Raw genomic sequence first — 14154 nt, 5'->3', positions numbered from 1 at the left:
CCTTCAGTGTGACACGTTTGTGCCATTCCACGAAAAGCGACGTATAGACTAAATAAACAACAACTAGAAATGTGTCCATAGGAGTGCCCCCACACTCCACTGTTTTGTCAATCTTATGACTCTAGGTCTAATATGTTTTGGGCTACATGTTTTACAAGTTGAAAAACTAATTTGTGTTTACTAAATAAAGGGCAAGAACTTTACAAATACAGATAAAACTACAAGTAAACCCAAAGGTGCATAAGTACACATGCTGACCAACATTATTGTAAACTTCAGGTAACTGCAGGTCAAATACTTTTTTGAGCTATGCTTGAACAAGTTGACAATTGCAAATTTATACTAAGTCAAGGGCAATATTCTAACACAAATGAACAAAATCCACATACAAAACACCAGGTGCACAACTTCACATGCTGAGTAACATGATGTTTCATGACCCTAGGTCAAAAACTTTTTTGAGATCGTGCGACACAAAATGAAAATTGCAAAATTTCTACTAAGTCAAGAGCAATAACTCTACAAATACTCTACATTAATCTCACGAAAATACCCAGGTACACAACTTCACATGCTGATCAACATTCCTGTAAAGTTTCATGACCCTGGATCAAATAGTGTTTGAGCTACATACGATACAAGTCGAAAATTGCAAGGGCAATTTCTCTGACAAAACAGAATAAATCCACAAGCGAAACCCCTGGCACCGTGTTCACAAAGAGATCAAATTTAAAATTCTAATATTCTTCATTGTTTATCCTTATATATTAAATATCTTAACTGGACTTGCAATAGCAAGTTTATGAAATTTTAGAATAAATTTATTGTTATTTTTGCAAGACAAGGGCATTTTACAGTTGATACAAATATTGATACTGATCCTAAAATTGATCCTTATTTTGATCCGATTATTTTTGTATTTGTTTTGTTATTTTCTTATTTTATTCCAAAATAGTTTGGTTTCTTTTCAAATCAGCAAATTCTTACATTTTGAATATTTGTCATTTAATTCTAATTAACAAGACACATCTAATTTTAGTAACGTAAAACAATGAAAATAAAATCAGGATCATTTAATCATGATCTATTCTTAGTGAACACGGGGCCAGGTGCACAACTTCACATGCTGATCAACATTCCTGAAAAGTCTCATGACGCTAGGTCAAATATTTTTTGATTTACATGCGACACAAAATGAGAACGGACGGATGGACGGACAAGGGAAAAAAGTGTGGGGGGCACAAAAATGCGCGTGCTCTAAGGCTAAAGGAGAAAACTATGGGCCAAACTAAATAAAATGGAATTTTAAAACGGGGTAAGAGATTATGAAGCCTACATATCACAAATAAAATGACAAAAGACAACATTAGAAAGCAGACAACATAATCTCTAAGGGTGATTATACAATCAATTAATCAATATGATTTTCGTTGGATCCTTTGCAGTTTAATAGTTGACTAAAAAAATAAGTTTGCAACCAAAAATGCGTGAACTACAAGTTTGCAACTAAAATGCGCTTGCATGTATTGAAATTTTATTTGGAACATGAAAATTCAAACATTTACACAGTATTGAAAGATACATATTTTGTCTTGTTTGGTGAACTTTAAAACTTAAAGATGCGAATAAATGAGCAGAAAAATCACCCTGAACTGTCACTTGTCAAATCTCAAAATATGTACATAACCAGATTATATTTTCAATAACTTCGTCATATCAGAAGCTAGGGAGCTGAGATCTTAAACCGAGTGGCCATAAACATTGCTTTTTAAGGAATAGGCATATTAAAGAATTTCAAAATAACATACAAATACACTTTAATACCTGAAAAAAATACGAATGTTGTAAATATTCATGACTCGGTAACTACTTGTCAAGTTTGCAACCAATTTCCTCGCTTGACCACCCTAGCTTGGTTATAGTAATGTTTTTGCTAAATTGTTTTAATTGCCGATGATCGGTTCAAAAGATACAGGGCGAACACGAAATTTTGAAATTAATACGTTATGACTATAAGTGTCACCTTGACCTGAGAAAGGCCAAACCTGCGCTCTGCACATCGTCTAATTATGGGTAACATTTCTGCCAAGTGGTTTCAATTTCTTTTCATCGGTTCAAAAGATACATACCGGACACGAAACTGCTAACAGACGGACGGACGCACGACCGAGCGCATAACAGTATACGGCGATAAGACAAGAAATCAAACGAAAAATGGAATAAGAAAAACATGAAAGGAGGAAAGAATACTACGAAAGAGGTAGAAAGGAAACAAAAGCGTGAACAAGCGAAAAAACGTGAACAAAGGGAGCAAATAGCTAGACCAGAAATGGTGCAGGAAAAGAAGAATAATTAAACAGACTTGAATGCCACCACCCATCCTCTCCGATGATTCATTTGTGTCCTATTGCGCTCCTTTCCGGTGGTCCTGTGCTGGGAATGCGTTCAGTGAATTCCGCCCATCTTTGATGAAAAAAGAAGTTCCAAGTTATTTAGTGAATAATTTTCCCCTTTCTTTATTTCTGTATTTTAACGCCGATTTTATAATAACGCATGTTTGGTCCATACAGTAGGCACTTGGTTTCGGGATAAAAATCCTTTTGAGTGGTTTGTAGAACTCAAATTTTATTGAATGTAACGATTTTTTTAAACCTAGATTTCTCTTCTAAAACCGTTATTTTTCCAAAATGACAGTTTTAGAAAAGAGACATCCAAGTGCCTATGGTTTCTGGTAATCTCCAGATTTTCGGACATGGCGACCATAACTCGACCAAAAATCACTCTACCTAAAAACCTGCGTAATATGCGCAAGTACTTGAGCTACCGGTCAGGTCCTGTAAAGTTTTATTGGAAGTGTTTGGTGGTTTATGAGGAGTACTCCGGATATACTTTTTCTTCTTGTGTATCGTTTTAGTGATTAGCCCTTGCCATGCGCCTTGTCCTGTTTTTTTTTTTTTTTTTTTTTGGGGGGGGGGGTCCTCATGGGCTCCTTGTCGCAGGTTCTTGTTACTGGGTCTTGGGGGCTGCGTTCATTGAAATCTGCCTTTCCTTGTTGATCTTGTTTATCATATTTTGGTCATATCTCAGCGGTCGATGCGCCAAACCGACTTTCCTGGATAACTAACCGGTCAGTACTCATTCTTTTTCCGCCAGTCCATCATGTCTGGTGAGAGACAAATGCATGTATGACCATGCATTAGACTGAGAAATCAATTGTCATGGAGAAATGACGAGGTTTGAACCAGTGACGCCTAGATAACTTGCCATTCCTCTGCCAAGTGTTTTTGTTTTCTTTTTCAATTGACAATTTTCATTCATACAAATATTTGTGATGCACTTTAAACAGTTTAACTTATTGCATTAAAGTAAATCAATGAACTTGATATGTCGTCCTTCTACAACAAAATAGAGGGGAAAAAATCCCCAAAGAACGCCCAAAACGCAAAATAAAAAATGTTGCAGCCTCAGTTTGATTGAGCATGTTTATGGAAGGTAAGCACGATCATTAACAATGTTTGCTTTCGAACGGCATCTTTTTCTCTATTTTATTGTCACATCAGCGTTATATTTGCCGTGTGACGGCTGTAAAACAGAATCCCTAAAGAAAGCCCAACACGAAAAAAATGAAAACGTTGCAGGCTCGGTTTGATTGAGCCTGTTCATGGACGGTACTGGAAATGCAAGTTACCGTCCACGCCCCCTAGCTAACGCCGGCTTAAGCAGAATTCAATATTTAAACACGAAAATGGTGAAATTTTGAATTAAGAAACATCTGCAGCTTTGTTCATTCGTCGGTTATCATGGAACCTACAATGCCACACTTTAATCGTGCCAGTCTGCTCGTGCCATTCCATGAAAAAAAAAATAGAGAAAACAAGAATCCCTAAAGAAAGCCCAACACGGCCTAATTGAAAATGTTGCAGGCTCGGTTTGATTGAGCCTGTTCATGGACGGTACTGTTAAGTGCAAACTACCGTCCACGCCCCCTAGCACCGGCTTAAGCAGAATTCAACATTTAACACGAAAATGGTGAAATTTTGAATTTAGAAACATCCGCAGATGTGTTCATACAGCGGTTATCATGGAACCTTCAATGTGACACAGCAGTGCCATTCCATGAAAAGCGGCGTATGGTCCCCAAGTAAAATAATGCTTTTGCCCTAAACGAGAAAACAATGGGCGGAACTAAATAAAATGGAATTTTGAAAGGAGATCTGAGGTTATGAGGTCTGCATATCACAGATAAGACGTCAAAAGACAAATTTAAAAAGCAGTCGACATATCCTAAGGGTGATTATACAGTATTCAAGTAGGAATACTGGAACCACCCGAGTTGAAATGGCCGAAAAGAAGAAACTCAAAGTACCACATAACATGTATACACAACAATAATGTCGTGCTGAACGGTCTTCTAGGATCGAAAATATAACATCATTGATTGCACATTCATTGATTAAATGTACGGAGAGACTTTTTACAGCCGCCACACGGCACAAATAACACGGATGTGACAATAAAATAGAGAAAACAAGAATCCCTAAAGAAAGCCCAACACGGCACGGTCCCCAAGTAAAAGAATGCGGGCGGAAACTAAATGAAATGTGATTTTGAAAGGGGGTCTGAGGTTCTAAAGCCTGCATATCACAGACAAGACGTCAAAAGACAAAATTAAAAAGCAGGCAACATATCCTAACGGTGATTATACAGTATTCAAGTAGAAATTCTGGAACCACCAAAGTTGAAAAAGGCCAAATAGAAGAAACTAATAATACCACAAAACATATATTGTATACAGTATACACAACAATAATGTGCTGAAAGATCTCCGATGATCGAAAGTAAAACATCTTTGAGAGACTTTTTTACAGCGTCCACAAGGCACAAATAGCACTGATGTGGCAATAAAATAGAGAAAAACAGAATCCCTAAAGAAAGCCCGAACACGGCAAAATTGAAAATGTTGCAGGCTCGTTTTGATTGAGTCTGTTCATGGTCGGTACTGGAAAGTGCAAGTTTTATAAACGAAAATGGTTAAGTTTTGAATTTAGAAACATCCGCAGATGTGTTCATACGGCGGTTATCGTGGGTCGCCGCCTTGGAACGGTAAGCAGCGATGGCGTTTCTTGGGAGTTTAAACCAGTTAATGGTGCACTGTTCAAATCTCTCTGTTCCAGTTACACAAGGTACGTAAAGTAATCCGTTTTGCGAGGTTGCGTCGGGGTCTGTGTTGTCTTATCGATTTCAGTTCACATTAATTAACAGAGCAAAAACCCTTTAGCGACTAGGTATAATTACAACATAAGATACACTGGAAACCATAAAAACGCCCTAAGAGGGAAATTGAAAATGTGACACGTACATGAAAAGCGGTGCATGATCAGACGTATAAAGTGGAAAACTATGACTGAATTGTTTTACTTTTTGTCATTGTCCTTGTTTCGTCGCGCCCTTTGAAGTGATATTTTAAAGTTTAACTGCCTTCTTGGACATTTAGATATTTGTTATGGTCATCGGCTTATCTTTATATAAGTATTTTTATGGTATTTTCTGTGTTTTATTTTTCATTTTGTATTAACTCGGACAGTCGTTAGATTCCGATATTGTTTAGTATTTTAATGTGTTAACGTTTCCATTATTTGTTTCCATATATGAAATAAAAAATCAAAGCAAACAAAGACCATCAAGGTAGAGCGGCATGCAATGAACGCATCCTTCATTCCTGTCACCCTTCAACTCCCCTTCTAATTTCACCCTTCAGGATAGACTAATTAAGCATAAACAGTTTGACCCATATCACAGTCTGCTTTTTCTGTAGGGTCAAACCGTTTCAAAACGACACCCCTTGTCCAAAAAAATATCTCGATGTCTCTTTGACAAGACTAGTTAGACTACTTTCAGGGTCCATTCGGATAGAGAAAACCAGAATCCCAAAAGAAAGCCTAACACGGCTCGGTTTGATTGAGTCTGTTCGAAAGCGCAAGTTACCGTCCACGCTCCATATAGCACCTGCTTAACCGTTCACGCCCTCTCGCATCGCCTTAAGCAATGCTTACTCAAAGCTGCGTTCCTCCGGATGGTGGACCTGTGTTTTCCTTACATGTTTATAGAAAAGCCTTTAATTATCTTGTCTGAAACCTCAAGAGCTAGAGCTTACATATGATGTGGGACTGATCATGACGAGTAGATAAGCCCTATTGATTTTGAGACAGTGGCCTTGACCACAAACAATCTTGCCAGACCAGTAACAAGAGTATGTTTTTGCCTGCAGTCCTAAAATTTCGTAAGAAGGGTGGTCATGCCAAGTATATGACTAAATAAAATTTTGTTTTTTAGGTCAGTTGGCCAAAAGTCACTGACCTTGACCACTGAAAGTTTAGAATGCTTTGTTCTGTAGTTCTACGATTTGGAAACAAGAAGACTATTGTTTCTAGGTGACGTTTCAGCAACCATTTATAAGATTGGTCATGACTAATAGACAACTCCTTTGCGTATTGAAGACAGTGGGTCAAAGATCCATACACTCTGACCTAATATGACCAATAACTACATAAATCCTAATGTTCTGGCCTTCAATCCTAAGATTTGGTCAAGTTTGGCTCCCTCTTGTGAATGTTGCCTTTGCCTTGTTGATCTTTATTCTTGTTTTTTATGGTTATATTCAACTACATGTAGAAGATGAGCCTTATTGGTTTGAGGTGAAGGTAACTGTGGGCTTGAGACCTTGACCATGCCATGCTTGTCCGACCAATATAGTGATAAGGCTTTTGCCTACAGTCCTTGGATTTGGTGTGGATGTTGGTTATAACTAGTAGATGACCCATATTGGTTACGAGGTCAGTCAGTTCAATGTGCAGGTGGTCCTAACTTCTAAAAGTTGGACTGACATTGGGGATCATCATCATTGTTAAGTAGACTAATATAAGAGAAAACTTTTAAAAAAAAACTCTAGTTATTCTCTGTTTTTATAGTTTGTTACATGAACTGATTGCAGCAGGGTGGTCTTTGCTGGTGTTCCTATATTTGGGGGTGCCACTGTTCCTTGTTGATCTTGTTCTTCATATTTTGAAAGCTCACAAGAAATTCTTGCAGTTTACTTTAGTTAACAACAGCATCTATCACCAATACCTTTCCGTCGTCAGGCTAAATGAAATAGGTGTAAAGCAATAGAATCTGGGAAGAGAAATGGAAAGCCTGAACATGTTAAATTTTGTAAATTAGCTAATTTTGTTTTCTTTGTTCTGATTTTTTGAAATTATACAATTGAAGTTTGTAAATAAACAAGGTGAATGATTGACAATGAAAATTGTTTATTTCTTTTCATGGCAAAACAAATTAAATATAAAAATAAATATCTTTGTTAAAAGGTTAATATACAAGGGTTTAATCAACTAATATCACATTATAATACAAGTATTCATTTAACAAAAAACACACACAAAAAAAATGCAATTAAAGGTGTATACAAAACTGGCTTGTTAGAATAAATTAAATGGAGTTAAAACAGTCTATATAATGTAAAATTAAGAATTCCCTGTTAAATTTTTGCAAATACGTACTATATCTTTCCATTAAGACTTAACAAACTCTGTGATTTATGAAGTCAAAAACATGAAATGTAAATTATCAAATTGTTAGTATCAAAAATAATCCAGGACTGTATAGATCCTAAGTATGTTGGGCCAAGGACAAAGCGGTATATTTATACACATTAAAACAGTAGTATTTATATTTAAGAAACCACTTCACCAAATCATATCCATCTACTGGGTAAAATCCAGATAAAAAATGTGTGTTCATTTTCATTACAAAACAAAGTCAATTTAAAAAGAATACCTCAATGACTAAATTTATCTATAAGAAGGGTGTAATTTTTCAAAGCAACTACTTGTATTCTTAAACACGATTTAAGCAAAAGGCGCTGTATAGATTCAAGCTGTATTTACTCTAATATCATTTCATAAAGATGACTAAATATTATAAAACATAAAAAAACAAATGTATAAATTTGAGTTGTATTAAAATAGAATAAATACTTAAAATATCATGTCATAGTAAAATTTGCTGATTAAAATATGTTGAATACAGAAAATAAAACTGGCCTATCAAAAATAAATTAAATAGAGTATGTATAAAACAGAGTATGTATAAAACAGTCTATTAAATGAATATCAATAATTTCATCAAATGTATCACTTGCAAAGTGTCAACCTATAAAATCGTAAAATTGAAACATTTTTGTAAAGTATCCAAATGTTAGTATTAAAAATGCTATCAACAGGACTAAAGGGAAACAGAAAATTATTGTAATCTTAAAATGGTGAATCAATAGAAGAAAGTAATTCTGAATTCTTGTCCACCCAATCCATAAAGTTCGGAGAACTTTTAGCAATTTTCAAAAGGGTAATACAGTCATCTTCTGCTTTATGTGAATGGGGTGGCCGGCTTCCAAATTTCCTCAAGTATATTTCTTCCAATTTGTATGACTGTCTTTGAAGGTATGGTGATCCATTTTGTGTTCCTGCTGCAGAGTCTGGTTTTGTTTTTAATAAATCTTCTGTTGATAAGCCAGAAATCTGAGTCTGTTTTACAGAATTTGTTACGATAGGTGTTGTAGGGAGTGGTGACGATTTTAAACAAGTTGCTTTATTTGAAGTGAACACTGACTTCGAATCTAATAAATTTGCTGAATCAGATGATGTTGAAACTTGTGTAAAACTAGTAGAATTTGCAGGTAGAGTTGACACAACTGCTGTAGACTCTGATTTTAAATCTGAATGTCTTGTAATGATTTGTACATCAGTTGATGTTCTTGCTGATGAAACTTTTGAAGATGCAGACATACCTTTGTCAGACACTAATACTGAGTTTGATTGTGCACAGCTTGATACCTGGCATGATGTCAAAGGCACTGGTGATCCATTTGAAGCATTAGATACATCTGGTTGAATTGATTCTTTTTTTGAAGAACTCAACACATTTTTGTTTTCTGACAAACAATTATCTCTACTTGAGAAATTATTTGTTTCTGCTGGTAAAGGTGAATACTGCTTGGATGTCAATGTAACAACAAAATTTGTTTTTGTGGTGGACATTTGGTCCTTTTTGCCACTTGAAAATTCAGTTTCTTTCGAACAGTTTTCCAGTTTAGGTGATGTAATGTTAATCGGTTCCTCAGATTTTACAACAGGAGAAGAGGTAATATTGCCCCCTGATTCATCCCTCTTTGGAACAGCATTCTTTTCTTCTTTTAAAAGCTCTTGTGTACTCTGCCTGATGTAATAACCGGTACCATTGGCAACACAACATGTTCCAGCAGATGTTTCTAAAACTGTTGAATTATTAGCTGGTGACTGTATACTTTTTGTATCTTCATTTTCTTGTTCCTTCTTTGTACTCTCAGATAAACAATCACCTGCAGATTTATTAAATACGAGTGTTTCTTGACATAGACCTTTCTCAACAGATTCAAGAGCCTTAAGATAATGAGTATCATCTAAACTTGATGAGAATTCTTCAGTTGCCTCTTCCACTTCTTCTGTTTCTTTTTTATCTTGCTTAGTATCATCTGTAGTCTTGTCTTGAATACTTTCAAATGTAAGTTTCTTTTTAACCTTTTCTGCAGAAAGGTTTGTTTTGTAAGAATATTCAAGTTTGCTAACCTTTGGTGAATTATCACTTGGAGTGCTGAATTCAGTTGTTCCTTTTCTTTTTAAAGGAGTATTTGTGCTTGACTTTGCTGATGTTACTGGAGTTTTGTCACCATTATTTGGAGAGTTCTGAAATTTCTTTATATAACTCTGATTGGATGATGGGGTATATACTGCCGGCAAACCATCCAATGACCTAAAGGCTTCCAAAGTGTCTGCACACCAAATTGAATTATCAAGTGATTGGTTGAGTCTTTTAAGTTCTGCCACAAGCAGTAGAAAATCGAACCTATTTCCATTGTGTGCTAACAAGCATATTGGCTTTCTTAAGTGGTTGAGAAATGCATTTATCAGTGCAACGGTTTCATCTGTAAATGCTTTTTGGTTTTCTAGACTGTCATTATATAAACCTGTAACAGTAAAAACATGGTATGTAGATATTACTTTCATTGATATCCGTAATTAACAAATATATAAATTACCATTTTACGAGTTTGGAGAAAAGCCTTTTAGGCATAATGTTGAACTTAATGAGCTACCATTTCTTAAAGGAACTACCAACTCTTAAGAAAAGTAGCTGCCAAAATTTCCAGGATAAAAATATGTGTGCTTTACATTTTTAGTTCAAATTTATTGTGTTTTCCTCTCTTAGACCTTCATTCAATGCTTTGACTTATAAAATGTCATTGTATACCAAATGGAAATGTACAGTACTTTTGACTTGTTTGCCTTAGACCAAGAAAACACTTTCCACTTACCTGTGATATTGCTTGATGTCATGGAGATTGGTTGCTGAGGATCAAGGCAAACTGTTAATTTGTTTGTTACTCTGGGGAAGCTTCCTGCAGCCGTCAAGTCTACTCTGTTTACAGCCAACAAGCACATTTCTGTTATACGGCATTTTCTGTCCAGTAAACTTGTTGTTTCAAAGTCCAGAAACACGTATGAAGAGATGTTTGTTTCATTTCCCCAACTTGTAGCAGATGTTTCCATATCTTTAACATTGATAAAGAACTTTTTACAGTTTATATAGAGCAATGTACAGTAAAAAAATAAAATTAAAAATTTGGTCTTTTCTGAATAGATTATTATTCACACATTAAGAAATTGAATGAAACACAAAAGGGTTTGATACATTAAAAGTTATCTTATCAGAATGATAGCTGTTGATACCTTTCATAGTCTTAAATATGCAACTGTGACAAAATTCTAACTTTAATAAGGGGCATAACTCCAGATTATATAGCTTTTTAATAAAGCCCCGTGCAATGTTAGTCATAATCAGAATTGATTGTTAAGCAGTATCACGTACATGTAAATGCCATCTTGGTAACGATTTGGTTTTGGGCCGAAAGTCCAGTATCCCTTTCGGCCCAAACTTGTCAAATTGGCCCCAAGTGAGATTGGCTCCAAGTCAAACCGGCCCTAAAATTAGTCAATCGATCAATCAATCTTATTCTATCCAATCCAATATATCCTATCCTATCTCTACATCTACATTTTACTGCTTCAAAATCATAATCGATTACACTAAGCAGGCGCGTTGTCTGGGAATAGCAGTAAAAAAAACAATTATGTTAAGTGCAAAATTATAGACATAAGGTAAAAGCAAGTTGAAAAAGAACTACAAGACTGAGATAATTACAATGACATAATGTCCTAACAGTATCATATCCTATCAGTATCCTATCCTATCCTATCCTAGCTAAGGAGACGGGCAGCACGAAATACCCAAATATACCCAAATATTGCCCAAATATACCCAAATATTGCCTAAATATACCCAAATATTGCCCAATTATACTAAAAATAAATGTTTTATCCCAAAAAAGTGCTGTTTTTATCATGAATACAATATACACTTTCAATAAGATATAATCAACCATACCCAAATATACATTTCCCTATCATTGTGTTTTGAACCAAAATACAGTCTATATGTACACCTTTAAAGCATTTTTTTGTAAAAATAACATGGACACTTGTATATGATATGAAATTCCAACAAAATTACACCTTAAAAATGTAAGTGTAGACAACAAACATCATATCTTGATTTAAAATTGCAAGTAGATCTACATTAATAAAGAACCTATATGGTACTGTAGATAGGCAAATGTCACAACTTTATTCTTTACATTACCATAGTAACTGTCCATTTTCAACGGAATGAATGAAAATTATAGCAGGCTAAGTCATATTATATTTAATAAATATTTATTTATTTCTCATTACAATCTATATTTTACACAAACAATTTTTTGTAAAAATAACATGGACACTTGTATATGATATGAAATTCCAACAAAATTACACCTTAAAAATGTAAGTGTAGACAACAAACATCATATCTTGATTTAAAATTGCAAGTAGATCTACATTAATAAAGAACCTATATGGTACTGTAGATAGGCAAATGTCACAACTTTATCCTTTACATTACCATCGTAACTGTCCATTTTCAACGGAATGAATAAAAATTATAGCAGACTAAGTCATATTATATTTAATAAATATTTATTTATTTCTCATTACAATCTATATTTTATACAAACAAAAATAAATATTGCTATATTTGGGTGTATTTGGGTATATTTGGGTATTTCGTACCGCCGAAGGAGACTTCAGCGACAGGTTTTATAACTACTGCTAGACCTGTTGCAACGTGAAGATAAAACTTAAAAGCGACATGTATATAAAGTTATGGAAGCCAGAGGATATCCCCATCCCATCCTTTTATACTGCAACACCGATTTGACATGAGGCCGATTTGACTCTTGGGGGCGGCCTATTTGTCTGTACATACTGAGCTTTCGGGTCATTTTTTAATGAAATGCATGTAATGTTACCCAAATAAAATAAAATATTGACAGAAAAATCAATTTGAACATATCTTCAAATAAATTGCTTACCTTTTCCTTTTTGTCAAATACTAAAAATACTATGTACAAGCACTTTTCATGATGACGTACACGGGGTTTTCTTGTTGTGCTCACGTGACTTTCAAAAATAAATGACTAATTTTGGCTGTTACATTTATCAATAAATTATTTATCTTCTTGTACGCTTTTTCCAGTGGTTTATAAATGCGTTTTATGAGTCATTCAATTATTTGTAATATAATTAATCATACTGCCTATTGAATTTTGAACTTGAAATGATTGATGATAGCATATATCTTACTAGATAATTATTTTTAACGTCAATTAATGGAACAGCAATAACCTTGAATATCCGCCATATTGGAATACCCAACACCCAATGTGGGTCTCTCTTATGGCGATCAGTCGCTACAGTGATTGTGGGCCATCAACCGCTGGGCACTAGAACACTAAATCTGTGTATTTTCTTCCTCGGTCCGCCTATCATACAGCTTATTACGGTACGTTTAAAAAGTATTGTAGAACTCTATCAAATGGAAAAAATCTTTAAAACATTACATATAAAGAACAGTGGTGATCGTAGCGAATGGTTGTCCAGTCAGACTTATTATGATAATTCGTATATAATTGCTTCTTATAGCCCTATGAAAATAAAATTGGCTAACGTCTCGGACTATATTAATTAATATTATCATATCAATATATACCAAAACGAGCTGTACATTGCCTCTTGACAATAACCACGAATCATATTATGGTTCCATGTAAAAACTGAGATGACTATATATTGTCTCTTGCAGGTAGCCACGTACACACAATGGCCTCATGAAAATACATTGATGGTTAAAGGCCGAGCTTGTTTATATATCCCGCACAGGATTACATATGCTCTCTTGGAAAAATACCACATATTTACCCGCTAAGCAAGAGTATTACGCTCCTATGTAGCCACGTATGACCCCATGAAAAATTCTAAACGGTTGCATTTGTTTCTATTACTTAGCCACGTATGGCCCCGTGTAAAAATCTTAAATGCTGGCAGTTATAGACTGTCTATTTGCTTGTGAACAGCAACATATGGCCCCGTGTTAAAACTGAAACAACCGTAGTAATAGGCTATATATTTCTCTTGCAGGTTGCCACGCATGGGCTCGTGAAAATACTTCAACGGTTAAACGCTGAACTTGTTTATTTCTCCTGTACAGGGGTAAATATGACCACTTTGGAAAATGAAAGATATTTACCCCCCCCCCTAGCAAGAGTTTCTTATGTAGCCTCGTGAAAAAACTTAAAGGTCGGCAGTAATAGACTGTCAATTCGCTATTATGTAGCCACGTATGGCCCCATGAAAAGTTCTAAACGGCTGCATCAAAGGACTGTGTGACTGTTTTCTATTACTTAGCCACGTATGGCCCTGTGTAAAAAAAACTTAAATCTCGGCATTAAATAGACTGCCTATTCGCTTGTGGACAGGCAAACATGGCCCTATGTAAAAACTGAGATGACTTTAGATATAGGCTGTATATTGTCTCTTGCAGGCAGCCACGTATGACCACACGAAAACACTTTTATTGGTTAAAGGCCGAGCTCGTTTATTTGTCCCGTGCAAGAGTACACACCCCTTT

At 35.1% G+C, this 14154-nt stretch overlaps 1 protein-coding gene across 1 annotated transcript; it reads right to left on the bottom strand.

Annotated features, from left to right (window-relative positions):
- Positions 1-7285: 7285 nt before the first annotated feature.
- Positions 7286-11805, bottom strand: LOC132744271 (mucin-17-like). Its single transcript, XM_060732929.1, has 3 exons — positions 10960-11805; positions 10406-10642; positions 7286-10057 (listed from the first exon to the last, which is right to left on the bottom strand). The coding sequence occupies exons 1-3, from the start codon at positions 10970-10972 to the stop codon at positions 8310-8312; spliced, it is 1998 nt and encodes a 665-aa protein (XP_060588912.1). The 5' UTR covers positions 10973-11805; the 3' UTR covers positions 7286-8309.
- Between the last annotated feature and the right edge of the window lie 2349 nt (positions 11806-14154).

This window comes from Ruditapes philippinarum, unplaced genomic scaffold, assembly GCF_026571515.1.
Source record: "Ruditapes philippinarum isolate M1 unplaced genomic scaffold, ASM2657151v2 ctg7137_1_1_1_1, whole genome shotgun sequence".
Classification (NCBI taxonomy): domain Eukaryota; kingdom Metazoa; phylum Mollusca; class Bivalvia; order Venerida; family Veneridae; genus Ruditapes; species Ruditapes philippinarum.
The sequence above is the reverse complement of the archived record's forward strand: the minus strand, read 5'-3'. Positions and strand labels throughout refer to the sequence as shown.

Coding starts and splice junctions, on each gene's coding strand:
- LOC132744271 (XM_060732929.1), bottom strand. Junction 10,058..10,405: donor GACATCAAGCAATATCACAG/GTAAGTGGAAAG, acceptor TTACTGTTACAG/GTTTATATAATGACAGTCTA.